We start from the raw sequence: 20192 nt of genomic DNA, 5'->3' as shown, positions 1-20192 counted from the left end.
GGCGACGCGCAGCAGACGACACGCCGGGATGACGTTACGGCGCATGCGCAGTAGCGCGCAGCTGGTGGGAGCTCGGCCGAGCCGCCGCCAGAGGCGCGTGCTGCAGTCACGGACACCGCGAGTGTTCGGCGCTAATTAGGGGAAACGGAGAAGCGCGGATGGCGTCAGCAGCACCTCTACGCGTTGCTTCGTTGGGGCTACTACAATTTGTTTCTCTCACTCTCAGTCTCATTTTCTCTTTCTCCCGAGCTTAGCTAAAACCCCTCAATAAAACAAAAGTAGCGCCATCTCCTCCCTCCTCCTGCTGCGCCGGCGTTCACTCTCTCTTCTGTCGACCGTGGCTCCCCCTACGCGGGGCTGAACTAGCAGACACTCTCCGAATGAAACGCTGTGGCTACGTGTCGCTCGCGCTCTTGAACTCGTATTTTGTTCGGAATTTTTCGCGTTATATTATGACTGGCTGCCGCAACAACGAGAGGACGCATAAATACCGTTGCGCTTAGATGGCTGTACTATTAGCGGTGATACAGTGAGCCTAAAGCCTCTAAGTCGGGCTTTAACTGAGCCATGCCACGCGCGACCTCGGCGTTGATTCATCTCCGCGTTTCAGTAGCTCCAGTCCCTCGTTGGACAGCGGCTAACGTGCACAGCGGGCCTCTAACAATGACTACGCTGCGGGATTGAATGTTCCACCAGCTGTATATATGCAGTTGTCTTACAGGTTTCACTGACCGATCATTCGGCGGAAGCGGTCCGTCGATTATGAGGTTAGTAGCTTCGCTCGCTTGTAGGAAGCCTTACACTACTCCACACATTTTTTCTTTCTTTTTTTGCGGATTTGAGTAGCGCGGCAGCGGTCATCTTACAGGTGTATGCAAGGCTGCTTTTGCAGATCATATTGCCGCTTGCATCTGCTGCGCGCGTGTTCGAGAAATTCTGCCCTGCGTATTGTATCTACCATCTTATCAAATGTAGAGCAGAAACGATGAGTTAACATCCAGGTTTGTCCTGGCCACTGACAACGCCACGCAGGAATGAGTTAACTCTATAATCAAGGGCGTTGCAATGTGGATAGCGTTGCTAGCAGTTCTTCCGGGGGATTGTTCGTTTTCCAATATTCAATAACTGAATTAATGCACCCGCAACACGGAATCTGTCATATAAAGCGAAGGAGCAAGCTGTCACAATAATGATCCCCGGTTATATCAAATGTGGAGCGAATATTTTTTTATCCATGCGTATGAGCGTTTGGTAGAGGACATGACAGCATTCAGGTGCCTTTGCGTCATGCACACTTTACGCTGTTTCCACATTTACTGTCGCATACAACTCAAAAACGCAGCAATGCCCCTCAAAGGAGGCCAATGGGTTCCTTTGTTGACATGTCATGACGTCGCGTTTAATCTCCTCGCACCGGCTAATGCGACATCGCAGAGAGCTGATAGCGGCAAGATAGCCGACCACCGAGTTGAGTTTTTGCTGAAGGCGCAAAGTCGCCCGAACTAAATAGCCCTAAAAGGTTCGTCTTTCCGCAGGTAAGCGCCCATTTTTCCCTACGTACCGTCACCGCTTCGTAACATACTGCGATACACTCAAAACGTGCCGTGCCGTTCGCATACATTCAGGCCACACAAACACAACGCCATGGATTCTATAACCGAGTCAACAAAAACCACGTGCGTTTGAAGACATGATGAAATCCGGCCACGAAACTTGCAAATGCAGCGCGAACATGCAGCGCGAACAATGCGGCACTTAGAAGGGAGAAAAACTAACGAAGCCTCACACAGCAAGTGGCAGCATGTGAGATTAGGGGTCATTGAAGAATCGCTCGTTTACCTCACATAGCTGGGACCATTGTGTTGGGTTGAAATCAGCCCGGCTGATTCTTTAAAGCCAGACCTTCCTCTGCGCCGCGTCTCGCTTCGCACATGGAATCCGGAAGAGTCGCCTGCCGTCTGTTTCGTGTGTCGGTATTCGGCCAATTGGAGGGCCGAGCGCCGAGAGAACGGGCAGGAGAGGAGGAAAGCGGCGATCTTCAAAACATGGCGCTACCTTTGTTTTATTGAGGGGCTTTAAGCGTAGCGCGCGACGCGCGCCCTCTTTCTCGCTCTCCTTTTCTCTTTCTCTCTTCCGAGCATAGCGCGCGACGCGCGCACTCTCTCTCTCTCTCTCTCTCATTTTCTCTTTCTCTCTCCCGAGCAAAGCGCGACGCTCCGCGGGATGGTTGCTAGGCAACGCAGTGGCAGGTAGCACACGTTACGGCTGGCTCAAAAAATTCAGTGGTGATTGAACGCTAAATACGAAAACGAAAGAAATGCGTGAGCATTTCGTCGCACCTCTTCAGGGATCCATGATTTAAACCGCGTTCACCACATTGCAAAGTGTTGTTCCGGAGCTCACTCGACACTGCCTCTTCAAGAAGCGAAGTGCAACTGACGGTGGTTCAATTTGACACTCCTAATGCTAACGTATTAAAAGCCCTTGGGCATCTCCTTTTGTGCTCGTAACAAAAAAAAGTTACAGGCCTGCGCGGCACACGCAGCACAGTCACAGCGTAAGCTGGTTGAGCGGCGCAAGAGTAGCTCCAATTTCGGCACCACGCACAACAAGGTCTTCGCGGCAAAGTGTTTTCGCCTCGATTTTGACGAGAGCGATCTGAACTGTCCGCCCTGCGACGGCGAGCTGCGGTTGTAATGCTCTCTGCACAGCAGTCTGCTGAGCCCGATGATGCCTGGTTGTAGCCGCGCACGTAGCTGTACGATTCGCTTCTTGAGCAGCGGTTCGTACCATACGAGCAGACGCCATAACGTGTACCGAAGAGGTACCCAGAATACGTGGCGCACATCTAACATCGGGATAGCGTTGATTGCACGCCTCGTCTGAATCGCATCGCGTCTGAATCGCATCTCGTCGCACTCGGCGGTTGCAGGCACGTTAACTAGATGGCGCCACCACACTGTCGGAGGCTCGGGTCGTCTGCGCCTGCGCGCCTGCCTAGGCGCGCAGGCGCAGGGTGCGTATAAAAGGAATATTTCTTCTGCTTGATAGCAAGCGCTTGCGTGGCTCAGTGGTGAAGTATCCGACTCCCACGTAGCAGGCCTGGGTTCAATCGCGGCGGAGAGCGGGCACTTTTTTTTCGCATTTCCCGTGATAGCGGCTACGGGGTGGCGGCGGCGGCATCATCGCGACCAGAAACGGCTATTGGAATGAGCCCATAACAGCTTACGCTGTAAAAGGTTGGTAGCTTGCGGTTCGGTAATGATTATCGCAAGCATGCACAAGCGTGTTACAAATAAAGAAGTTTATCCGTTGCCACGCATAGATGATTCTCTCGACAGGCTACGGAATGTGCCTTACTTCTCGTCGATGGACCTAAAAAGTGGATAATGGAAAGTAGAGGTCGATGAGCGTGATCGAGAGAGGACTGCTTTCGTGACGCCTAATGGGTTTTATGAATTCCAGATTCTCCCCTTGGGGGTTCGTGCTCAGCCCCTGACACGTCTCAAGGGCTGTTCTCTCCGGCTTATAATGGAAGACTTGCTTTGTGTACCTACACGACGTAATTGTTTGTTTTTTACCACATTTTAGGAAAATTTAAGGCATCTACTCACTGTTCTTCAAACCACTTTCGCTTTGAAGAACTTCACTTCATGGGTCATGTGGTCAGTCACCACATGACCCATGAAGTTAGACCTGATCCCAATAAAAGTGCAACCGTCGCAAAATTTGCAAGTCCTACAGATAACAAGGCAGTCAGACGCTTCCTCTACCGGTGATTTATTGCGGGTTTTGCACGCATCGCCTCTCCACTCACCTGCCTTGGAAGGAAAGATGTCGCGTTTTTATGGAGAGAGGAGCAGGAAGCGGCAGTTAACGAGGATGTACCAAGAATAATCCACACAGGTACCAGCAACGTCATTATCGTTCAGTGGCAAGACAGTGCCGAGCAAGTTGTTTTCTGCCTACGCGAGCAGAACGATGTTGCTTGCAGAGTCCATCACAAAAAAGGAATGCCTGGCTGTTCCTTCCCTAAGTTCCGCCCGTACTTATACGGTCAAGTAGCAAGTGACCACCTTTGTTGGTTGACTAGCACGAAAGGCCCATCTGGACATTTGGCGCCTTGAAGCCTACGGCTTCAAAAAGTATGACATGACAGTAGTGAATACGATGAATACGCAGGCTTTTTAGGGGGTTTTGATGCGGCCACCATCTCTCGGCAACAAAATTACCGGTTGCTCAGTTCGCTGATTGATTTCTTGGAAGGACGAGCTACAAATTTGTCGAAACATAAGAAACCAACAAACAATGACACCAAGGACAACATAGGGGAAATTACTTGTACTTACTAATTGAATTAAAGAAATAATAAATTAATGGAAATGAAAACGGATGAAAAAACAACTGTCCGCAGGTCGGGAACGAACCCACGTCTTCGCATTACGCGTGCGATGCTCTCACCATTGAGCTACCGCGGAGCCGTTTTCCCATCCACTTTCTGGGGTATTTATGTTTTACAACTAGAACTAACCCTGGGAGTGTTAGCCAGCGCCACCACTCACAGGATGTGAGTGGTGGCGCTGGCTAACACTCCCAGGGTTAGTTCTAGTTCTAATTGATGCTTCGCCTTTCGGGTGAAACTCGACATTTTTATCTAAAATCACCATTACTTGTTTAGCGTTATTGTGAACCTCGAAGGGAGTTGCTAAAGGGGTTTTCCCCATCCGATGAAGGTTGTCAGTATAGTTTTGCCCTCTTCGCCGATTGTGCAGGAGCATGGACGTGCTGCTGGTGACGGGCAGCAAGGCTGCCCACGCACAAGCCGTGCAGAACATGTATGCTCGCATGGACAAACAGAAGACGTCACTGCTCAAGGTGGACGCCGTCGGCGATGTCCTCCAGGAGTCTGTAAGTTCGTCTGTTGCGGCCATGCCTGCTATCTCGGCGCACTTTGCGTTTCAAGTAAAAAGAATTATTCAATATCTAGCATAATTCATTTGATGTGGGCGTGCTACATATACCGCATGCAGTGTACTTAATAGGCTAGGTGAAACCGTCAATGGGCGAGGGGGCATTTGTCTTCCTTGCTCAACTACTGTGTGTGTGTCCACAGTAGGGCCTGGCGTCAGTGGACTAACTATTCGACTACAGGACCGGCGCCGTCCCGCTGCAACGTTATCTAAAGGGTTCAAAAAGAAGCAGAAGTAAATGTGAGTGTCACAGATTTCAGCACGGCGCTTATACTGCGTCGGACGAATTGACTCAATGTGCGGTATGACGCAGAGTGAGAGCTGCTGGGTGCATATTTCTCCGCTATAACCCATTATCACCGGTTGTGCCATTCGCGCACCCTCTTGTACAAACCCGTCGAAAACCAACAGACAAAGTTAAATGCACTTTGTGAAGACGCTTAAACTTGACCGTTCCACTTGCTCGTGATGCAAATGCAGTAAACACATTAATGGTAGTACCAACTTCAGAATTATGATGTTGGCCAGTATTGGTGTTTTTTTCGCAAGCGCAACCATATGAAGTCATTAGATAATGAAGCCAAGGAAAGCATAGGGGAAGTTATTTGTATTTTTATTTAAAGTTGAAAAATTATAAGCTAAAGGGAAAGGGACGTAGACAAAAGTGGACAAAGGTTTTGGGTTCGTCTCCCTCCGGCAGTAAGTTGTTAGCAGTGGTAAGCACTGCCAACAGCATCGCTGCGTTGTAGACAGCGCTTTAGCATGGTCTATAGTATAGTAGTATAGTAGAGCAGAGAGTGGTGACGTGGAGCAGAGGTAGAACACCCGGCTTCTAATCTTAAGGTCGTAAGTTCGAATCATCCTCCAGTCCACTACATTTTCAGGCATGGAGTGGCACCTGACACCGGCAAAAAAATATCACCGAGAGCTAGTGGGGCTATACTAGTCCAGGTGCAACCAAATTAGGAAGGCTGACTAAGCTTCAACAAAGTCACTCGCTCACCAGAACAGGAATTGGCTTCCCTGGTGCAGTATTCGGCCACTACCTCCCTCATGACTCCTACAATTAACCCATGGCCCTCAGTCCCCAGCGGCTGCGGAGCACCTGACCAAGGCGGCGGTCAGACCTGCGACGCGGCAGAGGGTGCTAACAATCTCTGGGTCCGGACAAGCCGCCAGTGGAAACTGAACCTGGCAACGTTCAACACACGCACCCTATCGAGTGAGGCTAGCTTAGCAGGGCTATTTGAAGAATTATCAGGCATTGCCTGGGATATTATTGGCCTTAGTGAGGTTAGAAGAACTGGTGAGGCTTATACAGTGCTGACTAACGGCCATGTCCTCTGCTTCCAGGTAATAAAGAATGCGGAGTAGGATTTCTAGTCCAAATGTCATAGCCGGCAACATTTATCAATTCTACAGCATCAATGAGAGGGTAGCAGTCGTCGTAATAAAACTGAATAGGAGGTATAGAATACATGTAGGTAGTACAAGCCTACGCCCCAACCTCCAGTCACGATGATGAAGAAATATATCAGTTTTATGAAGATGTTGAATTAGCAATGAGAAAAGTGCAAACTCAGTATACTGTAGTCATGGGCGATTTAAATGCAAAAGTGGGGAAAAAGCAGGCTGGTGAGCAAGCAATTGGCAACTACGGCATCGATTCTAGGAACACTAAAGGAGAGATGTTGATAGAATTCGCGGAAAGAAATAGGCTCCGGATAATGAATACCTTCTTCAGGAAGCGCAGCAACAGGAAGTGGACCTGGAAAAGCCCTAATGGAGAAACAAGGAATAAAATAGATTTCATACTCTCTGCCGATACCAGCATAGTGCAGGATGTAGAAGTGTTAGGTAGGGTAAAGTGCAGTGACCATAGGTTAGTGAGGTCTAGGATGTCTCTCAATTTGAAGAGAAAAAGAATAAAATTAGTCAAGAAGAAACAGGCCAACCTATACGCAGTAAGGGTAAAAGCAGACCAATTCAGGCTGGTGTTCGCAAACAAATATGCAGCTTTAGAACAGGAAGATGAAGACAACATAGAGGTAATGAATGAAACCGTAACTAGGCTGATCTCAGAAGCAGCAATTGAAGTAGGAGGTAAGGCACCAAAGCAACCAGTAGGTAAGCTCTCCCAAGTAACAAAGGACTTAATAAAGAAACGGCAAAACATGAAAGTGTCGAACTCGAGAGATCGGATAGAATTCACTGAACTGTCGAAACTGATCAACAAGAAGAAAGTAAGAGATATGCGAAATTATAAAGTGGAAAAGATTGAGGAAGCGGTAAGATATGGACGCAGCATGAAATCAGTGAGAAGAAAACTTGGCATAGAACAAGGCAAAATGTATGCACTGAAAAATAAGCAGGGTAATACCAGCAATTTCGATAACATAGTAAGAGCAGCGGAGAAAATACTATACTGACCTTTACAATTCCCAGAGCAGCCAAGCTACTTTCACTCGAAGTAGTGATGAACAAGATACAGAGGCTCCTTCTATAACTGGTGATGAAGTTAGAAGCGCCTTGAAAGACATGACCAGGGGAAAAGCTGCTGGAGAAGATGGAATAACAGTCGATTTAATCAAAGATGGAGGATATATCATACTTGAAACGCTTACGGCCCTTTATACGCAATGCCTCACGACTTCGTGTACCAGAAAGCTGGAAGAACGCCAACATTATAATCATCCATAAGAGACAGGAAGAGAGCGGTGTGAATCAGAGAGCAAACGGGGATAGCGGATACTCTAGTTGACATTAAGCGGGGGAAATGGAGCTGGGCAGGCCATGCAATGCGTAGGATGGATAACCGGTGGACCATTAGAGTTACAGAATGGATACCAAGAGAAGGGAAGCGCAGTCGAGGACGGCAGAAAACTAGGTGGGGCGATGAATTGAAGAAATTTGCAGGCGCAAGTTGGAATCAGCTAGCGCAAGACAGGGGTAGTTGGAGATCACAGGGAGATGACTTCGTCCTGCAGTAGACATAAATATAGGCTGATGATGGTGATGGTGATGACAGCAGGGAAACTTGGGCGAGTTGGTGGAAGTTCATATTTGACAAGCAGCAGCGCTAACTACAAGAGGATCACAGGGCTTGTCTAGTTATAGCTTGTCAAATATGGTATATAATTTCGAATACGTCCTAGCTTTAAAGATGACCTTTACATTTTCCCCCGTGCCAGGAAGTTCCACTAATATCTTTTGCGCTCCAATCAAATAAGATACTTTAGGTGAATCAGCTTGCATATGTTAATGAACAAATTCGGTGTTCAACTAAAACAAAAGGTTGGTCGACAAAAAGTTATTGTGGTGTATTTTTCTCTCGCATGAATCACGAATAAAAATTTACTTGAGCATTGTCCATTTGTGTTTGCTGGTAAGGACCAACACAAGTCGCGCCACCATCCAGTAAAAGAAACTTGAGTGAAAGCAGTAAAACGCAGTGGCTTAGCGCCCCTAAGCAGTGGAGGCTCGTGACTTCATCAAAAAGGCGGCGGCCGTCATAACAGCGAATACGGAACTGCGAACACAATGGCGGCGCGCAAGGCACAAAAGCCCATAGAATGTGGAGGTAGTCGAGCTTTGGTGTACCTTCCTATTTGCTTTCAACCAACCTGAATCCTGAGTTGAACAGACGCTGTCGGTTCGACACGGTGTTCAAACCCACCATAAGATATCGTTCAGAATTGTGCCGAACACGGTTGACAATTGAGAGTTTTCTGTGCATTTATCTCATTCGCAAAATTATACAAAGTGTATTAAATAACCCAATATGTTGTCGAAAGATGATCGCATGGCGCTGTCGTGCCGTGTAAATGAAATAAATGACAAATGCAAAGCAGTGTTGCCACCTGAAGGTGGATTATCCTTCTGTTGGAAATGCTTAGTTCATAGTCATACTTGCATGCATACCCATATGGTAAAGTACAAGGGATATATTGGTACAGTATTGCAATATTTGATGCTTTCTTTCGCAGCCATATTACGAGTCTTATTATTTTTCGTGTTTTACTTCTTTGTCGATATCGCTCTTGAAGCATTTCCGAAGTAAAGTGCGCAGTCTCGTACAGCGTGACAAGTATATTTAGTGTACCTGTACATTTACTGGTCGCCAGCAATATTTGGGAAGCAGTAAAATAAAGCCATGTAGAGAAATGCATATGCGTACCTTACGGCAATTAGTTAAGAGGAAACTTTAGCTCGGGGACCGACCACATGGAAAAGTATAATTCGTTCTTCTCGGCGACGACTGCATCAAAATTGATGAGGTTTGTTGCATTTAAAATAAAAGGTAGTCTAGTGACTGTTAAAAGTGGATTTTTTACTTACGCCGCCAACTTTTTCATAAAAATGCCTAAAAATTGCAAATTTTCCAAGAACGCAGCTGTTGAGTTTGCAACTCTGTATTTCAGCAATGAAAACAGATATCACAATTTTGTCATTGGCATCTAATAGTACATCTAACGCAGACAAAATTCGTGTATTATACATGGCTTTTAAGTACACCGCTATCACGTGAGTACAACATTTGCAAAACCCTTATACCAAGTTCACGTAAAATACAAATTAATATATCAAATTTGTCCGCTTTGGATGTTCTAACGGGTGCAGCTTGGAAAACTGCGATATCTGTTCTTGGCGCAGAGTTACGGATTGGTAAACATACTATTTTTTTTTTCAAACTTAGCGATTTCCGGCAATATTTGTAAAAAATTAAGGCCCTAGATCAATATTCCGCTTCCTGCGCTAATTAAAAGTTTACTTTATTTCTGCAATGCAACAAATTTCATTAAAATTGGCCCTGGGTTCATGTCAGAAAATCATTTCCGCGTTTTACATGTATTTGAATAGGCTGCGTCGGAGTTGGGCCCGAGCTCAAACTTCCTCTTAAGCTACAGCAGAACTAACTTGATGCATGGAAATGAGGGCTATTTTTGGCGATTAAAAACTCTTGGTATTGTTTAGCAAAACGCACGACGACAGAAGCTGACGGGTTTTTTGCCCGTTATACCAAACTGCTACACGAGAGGCTCTATACATCAACGGGAGGATTGATACCCGCGATTAAGACGGCGAGCTCTGCCATCGGATTCGCCGGGAAGTGCTTTTGCGCGACGTTATGGCAAGCAGTTCATTTCATTGCACCAGAGCCTTGCTTCCGGCCATGTAACTTTATTACAAACATGAGTAAGCACGTCAAAGTGTTTAGCTTTAGGAACTTTATATCGTCGTCATCCATTTATAATAAATGGAGACGCAAGCGCCGCGAAGGTTTTATCAAAATTGCCTAATTTTCAAACATTGCGCAAGAGAGATTACAGGTGTAATTTTCACATTCACAAGAATTGTTTTCTTTGTTCATATGCAGCGACACTTAAATCCCCGTTCCTTTCGATTACACGCGAGGGTGAAAAGCGGTGCAGGAGGTGTGAAGCGAAAGCACTCGTAAACATCCGCTGCGCTTTTTCATGGAGGCGAGGAGAAGTGCGGAGTCATCGGTCGCCCAAGAAACGATGCTGTTACAACAACACCGATTCGTTGGATTCCATCTGTTCTGTCGTTTTCCATATTTAATGCCATCAGTCTAGAGACAACGTCGCTGAAAATGGGATTAAAATAATTATCGGATTTAACCAAAGAAAATGTAACAAACTTTTGTAACGATATTCACGAACCAGTATTTTCATTTGGGATAGAAGTTGACGTTTACACATGTGTAGTGTTTATGGTATGTCGCATTTAACCCAGCCACCCCTCATTGTGTTGACACTTTCAATTTCAGCCTGAGAAGCTCGCCCAAAGCCTTTTGTTGTTTGTCAAAGGATTAGGATTCCGTAAGTGCCTTCTTCTTGTGCTCTTTCATAATTATGTCACGTGGCTTGCACTCCGCCACAGAGTTGTTGACGCATGGCCACCTCGCTATACACGTGGTTACGGCAATGATCAAATTTGAGGTTCGAGCAGCCAACTTTTTTACGCGATTACAGTCAAGGATTATAGTCAGTCACACCGTTCAAACCCCGATGAAACCGGTATGTAACGTTCGGTCTTTCTGAGGTGCCAGACGCTCAACTCCGCCACGGAATTATGGTGGCGCAGAAGTCGGCCCCAAGGAACGTGGCGCCAAAGCGGGGGTGGCCCCTTCAGGTGCGGCCGCTAAGGATTCCACATCCGCCGCCATATGGGCTGCCGGGTTACACGTAAGACACAATACGCAGCAACAGCCGCAGATCAAATGCCATACACGGGCATCGTCTTTATCACTTCTCTTGGCCTTTATATGAAACCCAACTCACTGTCTCCGTACCACGTTTATCGCTGATAATGTGACAGAAACTTCTGCTCACCAAGCTGCACAGCAATGGCGGATATAAGCATTTGCGCGATAATGTCAGTACGATAATTAATTAACAAAATTTTATAACTTCTAAATAATGAGTTTAGAAGCTATCGTTTAACTGCACAATTGAAGTAAACCGCTACCGTTCACTTCGCGCCCAGCACCAGCTTCGAGAAGCTAGTGTGCCGTGAAATGCGTTGGTGTTCTAGTTAACAGTTTTCCGCAATCCTTTTTCCCCAGAGCAGAAGCATCTGGAACAGCAATGCATTTCGCTGCAGATGTACTTTCTTTGCAAGACCTTGCAAATCGTCTAAAGATGATGATTTATTGGCATCCCCTTTGAAGTGTGACTAATAGTCACCGAGCCTGCTTGAGTTAATCAGCTATGCTATACATGCCTTTCATTCTAGCATCTTGTATACATCTCATTAATCTTCTTTCTCTTCTTAATCTTTTTTTTCTATTCCTCAAAACTTATGTACCTTGTACCTTGTTACCTATGCCTGTAACGGATCCAGTCGCATCTTTTTCATCGATTCCTGCTTTTTTTTTTTTTTTTTCGCCAAGTCTCTTGCTTATCTCGACTGCTGACCGGTTGATGCTTCCGTCCACCTTAAACCCAAGCGCTTCTGGAAGGTGTACATTAGCTACGGGTCTCGCTGGGTGAATCACTTCGCAATTCATTAGGATGTGCCGAGCTGTCTCCGGATTTTCGCTGCAGCATACACATGCCTCATCTAGTTGCGAATATTTGCTCCGGTGTGTTTTTGTCCTTAGTCAATCAGCTCGAGCCTCAAATAGCAAGGCTTTGTGTTATTGTATAGATTTCCCTTTCTAATTTCTTTCTTGCCATTCTTGTAAGTTCTTGTCCCTCACGCCCTCTGGCGGCCGTTTGCTGTCATAATGTACCAGCTAGCCCAACAATACGTTTTGCAAGGCGCAGTACTTTCGGCTGTGGTTGTGCTTTGTGTATTGCCTTAATTCAAGTTTACAAATATAACATGCCCCCAGAAGTCATTGATTACAAACTAATTAGTTAATTTTTATTAGAAATCTAATTTCTGCTGCTAACTATATGAAGCTTTGTCTGTAAAAGTTATCATATTTTTGAGTCCGCATTTTTGATCTGATGTGGTCTTCACACAAGCACGTGGTGTTTTATACCACCAAATTTTTTTAATGGGAACACGTTTTTAGAAAAATCAGGTTTAAGCGATGCGAGGATGCTGTTTTTTGTGAGAAGACTAAAGACAGGAAGCTAAAGCTGCAAAATGCTTAAAAATGAATGCAAAACAAATAGCAGAGATAACAAAAAGCATGGAAAGAAAATGGAGGCGCATCCTACAGCATTGTGGGAATATAAGGAACTGGTAGACGTCGTGCAGAAGGAGATCAGACAAACACGGCTAAAAAAAATTGTTGGAGTGTAAAGAGGAAACCACGCAAGTGGTGGAACAAGGAAATAACGCAATCTATAGAAGAACGTCAGCAGGCGTCTATGGATCACAGAGAAGCCGAAAAGTTGGGATTACACGAAGAAGAGGTACTGCTTAGATGGAGAAGCTATCGGGGGGGGGGGGGGGGGGGGGGGGGGGAAGGCTGCGAGTCAACTAGTGCAAGAAAAAATTTAATGTACGAGTGAACGTTGGGTGCATGACATTCTCAAAAAAGAGAAAGGCGCAAAAAAATTACTCTGGAACCATGTAACTGCACTAGGAGCACCAAATAAGAATTCGCAAACGCTTATAAGAGATGAAGACGGTAACATCTTCGAAGGAGACGACGCGCTGTGGTACATAAGATACGTGATTAGTGATAGCTTTTGCAAGAAAGAAAGCGTAGTCCGCACTCTACCATATCCAGCAACAAACAAGCCTCAGGGCAAAAAAGTTTAACATTTCAAGCTTTAGCTGAAAAAAATTTAAACCCTTCCCCTACCGGGAACAGGGGTCCAACCCTAGGGAAGGGGTTGGTTAGTTTCACGGGCCCGCTGCCGTTCCTTCAACGCAGCCTGCTCTTCGGCATATGAACCAAACGCGGCCTCCCCATCTGCCGGCAGACGCTAGGCGAGCGAACCCTTTCCGAGGGAGGGGGCGCGACTGGGCGTGATCGCGCGCGCCATCTGCGGGCGCCGCGTCTACTTTTGTAGCGTTAGCTACACTGGCCTAGCCAAGCCCGTTTCGCGCGGCACATCAAGAGCCGTGCTGCGCATGCGCAAGGATCAGTGATGTCACACGGCTTGCGCACCGGAGCCACCGGAGCCGGCACCTCTCGCGCACTCCGCCGCCGCCGCGCGCGACTCACCGCCGCCGGTCTGCGCATTCCAGAGGAGTGACGTCGTAGGCGTGGTAGACGCACTGGCGCCGGCGCGCGCTCGCTGCGCAGTCGCCGTCTGACACTGCGCTGGAGCCGCTGCGCTTCTGACTGGCGTTTGCCAGTGTGGTATAGCCATGGAGAAGGAGAGCGCAAATGCTGCTCAACAGCGCAGAAGAACGGAGAAGCTTGACTCATCGGATCCCGAAGTAGTTGCCTGGCAATTAGCGGTTGAGCGTAGGAGACAACCAGGAAAGCTAAGAATAATCAGCTGAACCTTTGCTAACGCTACGTATATCCTGGCATAGCCGAGCTAAGCCACTGCAACTTTTTTATGCATATAATAACCCGCTTTAAAGGTTGTGTATGGCAGTGGCTGAATCGGTTAGTGTGGTGGTGTCGCAGGTGGGTGGTTCGATTCCAGTACAAGCTTGGCTTGAAAAATGCACAAGACAATCACTAATAGCACGGCAGCAATGCCTGATAAAATACCAATATATCTGATCAAACTGCTGGGTCCAAAAAGCAAGGTACAGCAGAGTAGTGCCACTAAGCAAGTGATTTAGAAGAAAATTTCCGATTTGCTGGCGTGAAAGCAGCATGAGCTTTATCTATAAAGGCAAAGGTGATAAAGACCAGATGCGCTGGTGCACGTCAGTATAGTAACGTTAGGTAATATACCGGGTGTTTGTTCGTTTGTTTAGACTATACAGGATTTTTAAAAACCGCCAGTGGTAGGTAACACTATTCTACTCTTTGAACTGGATCACTCGAAGAGCGGGACATTACTTGCACTAATTCGGTTTTATTGCGATAGCAATTATATGGACACTCAAAAGCAGATTTCTGCCGTCGCCGTCGCCGTCGCCGTGAGGTTCCGTATGACGTCAATGGAGATGAAATCGTCGCCGCGCGCCAAACGCTGTATGTGCAAGTGAAAGGGCGCGAGGGACGCGCGCTTTCACGGGGAGTGAACGCACGGCGGAGAACAAACGCGCGTTCTGCGCTGTGCTCCCTTAAGGGCTGCAGAACTAGGCGTCTCTTTCCTCCTCTACAATCACCATATATGTAGAGCAAACGTGTCTTCTTCCGACGCGCGACAGGCCGTGGGGGAGGGGGGGGGAGGGAAGGGAGGCGACGTTTAGCTGCGGCACCTAAAGTCCCTTTAGCGGCACCAAGTGCCTATTTATATCAGAGGCTCCGGCAACAGTCACCAACGCCGCACGCATTTTGAGCGAACGCGGGCAAAACGCCGACGGTGTCGACAACAGTTCTGCGTGTTGCCGGTGCTGCTGCATGTCCAAGTTTATACAGCTGATAAAGCTGCTATCATTACTCCGTATAGCTCTCTTCAAATTTGCTATCGCAATTGATGCTTCGCCTTTCAGGTGAAACTGCGACAACTTTTTTAACGAATTACTTTACGGCACATAGTGCAATTTACGAATTGTAGATGCGTTATCGATTAATTAACAAAATTACACTAATTCGGTTTTTAACGAATTACTTTACGGCACATATTGCAATTTACGAATCGTAGCCGCTGAGTTCGCAAGGCGTATCCATTTGGAACCAATTCTCAGCTTGACACCAATTTCCAGATGGTAATTTTTAAAGTGCGTGACGAAATACATGGGCGTTCCATTAAATTTTCTCTTTCAATGCATAAAATTGCGTTCTGGGAAAAACGTGGCGAGACAACAGCGCATTTTTGCCGCAAGTTTGACGGCGCCTATCTCGAAACCAGGATTGCAAGCTCGCCGGCTACAATTCGTAAATTGCAGTATGTCATTTGTAAAACGCTTAAATAGTGAGATTTTGTTAATTACTTGATCACGCATTTTGATTTCTTGTGGAAGTAATTTCCGCCTCTATAAGTAATCCAGTTCATGGATTATAATTGTGCTATCTGCCATAGGTGATTTTTTTGTAGCGTTAGCTACACTGGCCTAGCCAAGCCCGTTTCGCGCGGCACATCAAGAGCCGTGCTGCGCATGCGCAAAGATCAGTGATGTCACACGGCTTGCGCACCGGAGCCGGCATCTCTCGCGCACTCCGCCGCCGCCGCGCGCGACTCACCGCCGCTGGTCTGCGCATTCCAGAGGAGTGACGTCGTAGGCGTGGTAGACGCACTGGCGCCGGCGCGCGCTCGCTGTGCAGTCGCCGTCTGACACTGCGCTGGAGCCGCTGCGCTTCTGACTGGCGTTTGCCAGTGTGGTATAGCCATGGAGAAGGAGAGCGCAAATGCTGCTCAACAGCGCAGAAGAACGGAGAAGCTTGACTCATCGGATCCCGAAGTAGTTGCCTGGCAATTAGCGGTTGAGCGTAGGAGACAACCAGGAAAGCTAAGAATAATCAGCTGAACCTTTGCTAACGCTACGTATATCCTGGCATAGCCGAGCTAAGCCACTGCAACTTTTTTTTAATTAAGGGTAGTCTACAAGAAACACCCATATAAAACGGCAATACAAGTCATAAATTACAGCTGACCAAGTTGGTGGAGAAAAAAGGACGTATTGGGGAAACGGCAGAATGGGTTCAGACGCTTAGAGGATAATATCTAAATACTAACTCAGTGTATAGAGATTTCAATAGGTCAGAATAGACCTATATGGAAACTATATCTAAATATTAAGGAAGCTTACGAGACAGTATTCAGGCAATTGCTGAGGTATTCTCAATCAGCATTCCGTCAAGCTGCGCAGGGAGATATATAGGAACAACCGAGTTCAAATTGTGTGGGGAGGCCCGAAATTCCACTAACTAGTGGAAATTTATCGAGGACTAAAGCAAGGTTTCCCTCTGTCTCCATTGTTGTTCACACCTTATGATATTGGCAAACGACTTCAAAACAGTGAATTAGGCTTTGATTTATCACATCCGTAGCAGGAAGACGGTTTCAAGGCTGATGTATGCGGACGACATAGTGCTACTAGCAGACATCACATGGGATTTACAGAATTTCGAATATGTGTGGCAAGGAAGCGACATATCTGGACTTTTATTTTAGCACAGAGAAAGAGGGAATTATGATCTATACTGTAGACACGAGTAACGGCGTGGTATCAATTGAACAGAAGTTATACCCATAGTCAAGCACTATGGATTGCCAAGATATTCACCCAGCAAGAACCGTAGAGGACGTCCACCTTCCAGAAGTGTTTGTATTCAAAAAGCGGATGGAATCATTAACTGGCCTGCGGTCGGAATCAAGGAGATCCTTAAAAAATTCTGTGGCGATTTAGTGGTAAATGCGAGAAAAATATCTTAACATTACATCACACACACACACACACATATATATATATATATATATATATATATATATATATATATATATATATATATATATATATATATGCGTGTGTGTGTGTGTGTGTGTGTGTGTGTGTGTGTGTGTGTGTGTGTGTGTGTGTGTGTGTGTGTGTGTGTGTGTGTGTGTGTGTGTGTGTGTGTGTGTGTGTGTGTGTGTGTTCTTTCTGGGGTTTTATGTGCCAAAACCAGTTGTGATTATGAGGCACGCCGTAGTGGAGGGCTCCGGATTAATTTTGACCACCTGGGGTTCTTTAACGTGTACTACAACGCAAGCACACGGGTGTTTTTGCATTTCGCCTCCATCTATATGTGTGTGTGTGTGACCATGTGAGCGGCTTCCCGCTATTTGACACTCCTAATGCTAAAGCATAAAAAATTCTGGAGTTGCAGCCCCCGCTGCTTCTTACCAGCAGAGGTAAATCCAGCGCCTGAGCCTACTTTACCTTTGAAATCAAGCTAAATTAGATGGAGACGAGTCGCGGTTCAACTGTTCTTGCTCTGGTAGTATAAACTGTAGACTAATTGAGAAATAAAAGCTTGTAGTTTCGGCTGAAATATCTCTATATCTATATAAATAGCTATATCTGAGTAGTGATATCATGATCTCTCGTACAAGTTGACAAGACATTCAAATTTCATCCTAAAACCAGTGACACACACAGACGCATCCAGAAGCATGTATATGGCAAAATTGGCCATTTGAAAGCCAATAGAAGTGAGAAGAAAACATTTGCAGTTCTCCGCCACATGCTAACGTTAAAATCGATTCCTCGGTAAGATGGCGGTGGCTGGCTTCACTTTTAGAACATCATCTCCACTCTAGAATTTCTTTGAACCTTCTTGGTCGAGATAAGCGAGGCACTTTTAGAGTATTGGTGGAACAAAAGCAGGGAAGAGATCGATTGAGTCGGGATTGTTACAGGCGTAGGTCGGAATATACAGATAGTAATGAAGAGAGAAAAGATGAAAGATAGGTAAAATGCTTGGCTGCAATAGCTGATTAGCTCAAGGAGACCTTGTGGCCATTTGTCGCCAGCCTGTCCCAAAGGGGATGCCAATACAAAGCCGCAGCACACGGCTCCTGGGCGCTTGACATGGGCACTATCATCTTGCTCTATGCTCTACAACAGCTCAGTGCTCTAGCAGTTAGACGCACGCATGGCAATCGCAACCTTACCACACTCCTTCTACGTTCAAGTGAGCACTCTCGTGCGACAGCGCACCCTGCGGCCTTGCTTCGTTGCAGCCAGCGCTTTGATACGCTACGCGACATATCGCCGTGTGGATGAGCCCAATTGCACTGCCACCGCGTTCTGCCCAGGTCGTAACGACCCAGTTTGTATCGCTTCATTGCTGGATTGCGAAAAATCCGTCGCCATGCCGCTGTCGTCACACACACGTTCGCGTCATGCACACAATTGCCCGCTCTACTCGCACATGTTGCGCCATTTGGTAACACATTGCAAACCCCAAACGGTGCTAGACAGCCCTGCAGAATGCTTAGCATAAGACTCTGAGTTTGTGGGATGTGCATGTTGTTTTTTTACGCTGACTCGACGGTTTAAGTTGGCAGAACTTGCTAATTATTATGCACAGTTCTCTGTGCATTTCCCAGAATCTCTCTAACGGATCCTGGGGTCGAAGCAGCGGCGTGTTAGCATTGATATGTTAGCGATTAAAATGCAGATTCTTAAGCGCGATGGATGCAAAGTGCCGTAGCGCACCGGAAGCGGTGCATGATGCAACAGACGATGATGATTTAATGGCATCAACCTAGCCTGCTTGATTTAATCAGGCATACTATGGTAGACGCATGCGCCTCCCCGCTTACCGTACATGGCGCGCAGCATGAGCCACGTGCTGACCGACCTGCCTGCAACGAACACCGACGAGCCCAAGCTTGGTCAGTGCAGGGTGACCGGTGGGCACCGACACATATAATTCTGTTTGTGAAATGCTCTTGAAAAAGTGCTTACGTCAGACCTACTATATAGAGAGAGAATAAAGAACACGTGTTTTAGTGCGCCTTACTGACTTTGCAGTGACCTCTATCACCTTGCCTGGTGTGGAAAGACAGAGAACCTTTTCCGGAGGCGACCACAAAATGCTGGGCGCCGTGGGCCGGCGACACACCCTCTCGATGGAGGACTACGACATACCTCGGACGAGAAGGACCTCGCTCACTGCTGTACAGAAATAAGGCCGCCGCCGAAGCACTGCTTTCCCGCTGTACCGAGAGCGCGAAGGACATTCATTTGACCTTTCTTTCGGATGCTTCCCTCGGCAGTGCTTAACTCCATTCTCTGTGGGCGGCAGACGTGCTAAGCAAGCGTGCCAAAGTACGCCATCAAACAACGTGGAAAGCCCTACAACAGTTTACGAGTCCTGTCCCGTCAGGTAGCGGTGGGCAATCGGAGACAGTTGAGCAGCCCTGCGGTAAATGGACGGGACGACACCCTTTGTAGGCCTGCATGCATCGTGTGTGTCCATCGGTGTTCCCCGCCCGCTGTCCTTTCTTCGTGTGTGCAGCACTCAGTGCCAAGGCTGTCTCGAGCTCAGCCAAAGCGGCCACTTCGTGGAGGCAAGCTGTCGTCTTACACGAGAGGGGAAGAAAGAATGGCTCCTATCTGTGTGTAGACGCTTACCGATATCCCTTCCCCACTCTGTAGCCGTAATCTATGAGACGCATGCTGTATGATATAACACCAGTCTAGGAACTGACTTCCGCCCGTACGGCGGCTGTCGCAAGGTAGCTTCTCCCGCGCATGCGCACTATGCATTGCCGGCATTCTTTCTGTGCGCGCTCTGTCCTTTGTAATCAGTGTTTGGCTGCATTCATGCTTCAGAGATAAGACGTGGTAGAAACAAGTGGCTACAATTTTCTTTTAGTTATATAGTTAAGCCTACTACGACTGGCAACATCTCCTCGAGCACTTTTATGAACAGACCCTGTAGTTATTGCTGCAGTACAAGGTATTATCTGTATTATTAGTGCAAGCTGCAGTCAAACAATAAAAAGTATACAAGTTGGAATAAATTGGACTCGGTGTTTTCTTCACGCAGGGGCGCGACAGCCTTGTCGCTCTTCTGCTTCTTCCTTTTATCACCGTCCACCACTCCTGGTTTTTACTTATTAATGCATCTACACAAGTCTAGCATAGTTTCGGGGGGCCTCTAAAAAAAAAGGATTCCAGTGTCGGACGGAATCGCCCAGCCCGATTCTCTAAACATTACGTCACAATCAC

The 20192-nt window shown here is 47.0% G+C and overlaps 1 protein-coding gene across 6 annotated transcripts in view; it reads left to right on the top strand.

Moving 5' to 3' along the window:
• Positions 1-19984, top strand: part of LOC119456455 (uncharacterized protein ZK1073.1-like) — a 187279-nt gene extending 167295 nt beyond the window's left edge. For all 6 annotated transcript variants that reach the window (XM_037718285.2, XM_037718278.2, XM_037718261.2 and 3 more), the window contains 3 exons: positions 4773-4908; positions 10762-10813; positions 18990-19984. In XM_037718285.2, coding sequence (XP_037574213.1) covers positions 4773-4908; positions 10762-10813; positions 18990-19147 — 346 coding nt within the window. In that variant the 3' untranslated portion in view covers positions 19148-19984. The remainder of the gene's footprint in view (positions 1-4772; positions 4909-10761; positions 10814-18989) is intronic.
• Positions 19985-20192: the final 208 nt, after the last annotated feature.

The sequence above is a fragment of the Dermacentor silvarum genome, chromosome 1 (assembly GCF_013339745.2).
Source record: "Dermacentor silvarum isolate Dsil-2018 chromosome 1, BIME_Dsil_1.4, whole genome shotgun sequence".
In the NCBI taxonomy this organism is placed as follows: domain Eukaryota; kingdom Metazoa; phylum Arthropoda; class Arachnida; order Ixodida; family Ixodidae; genus Dermacentor; species Dermacentor silvarum.
Note: the sequence above shows the minus strand (reverse complement) of the source record. Positions and strands in the feature narration are given on the sequence as shown.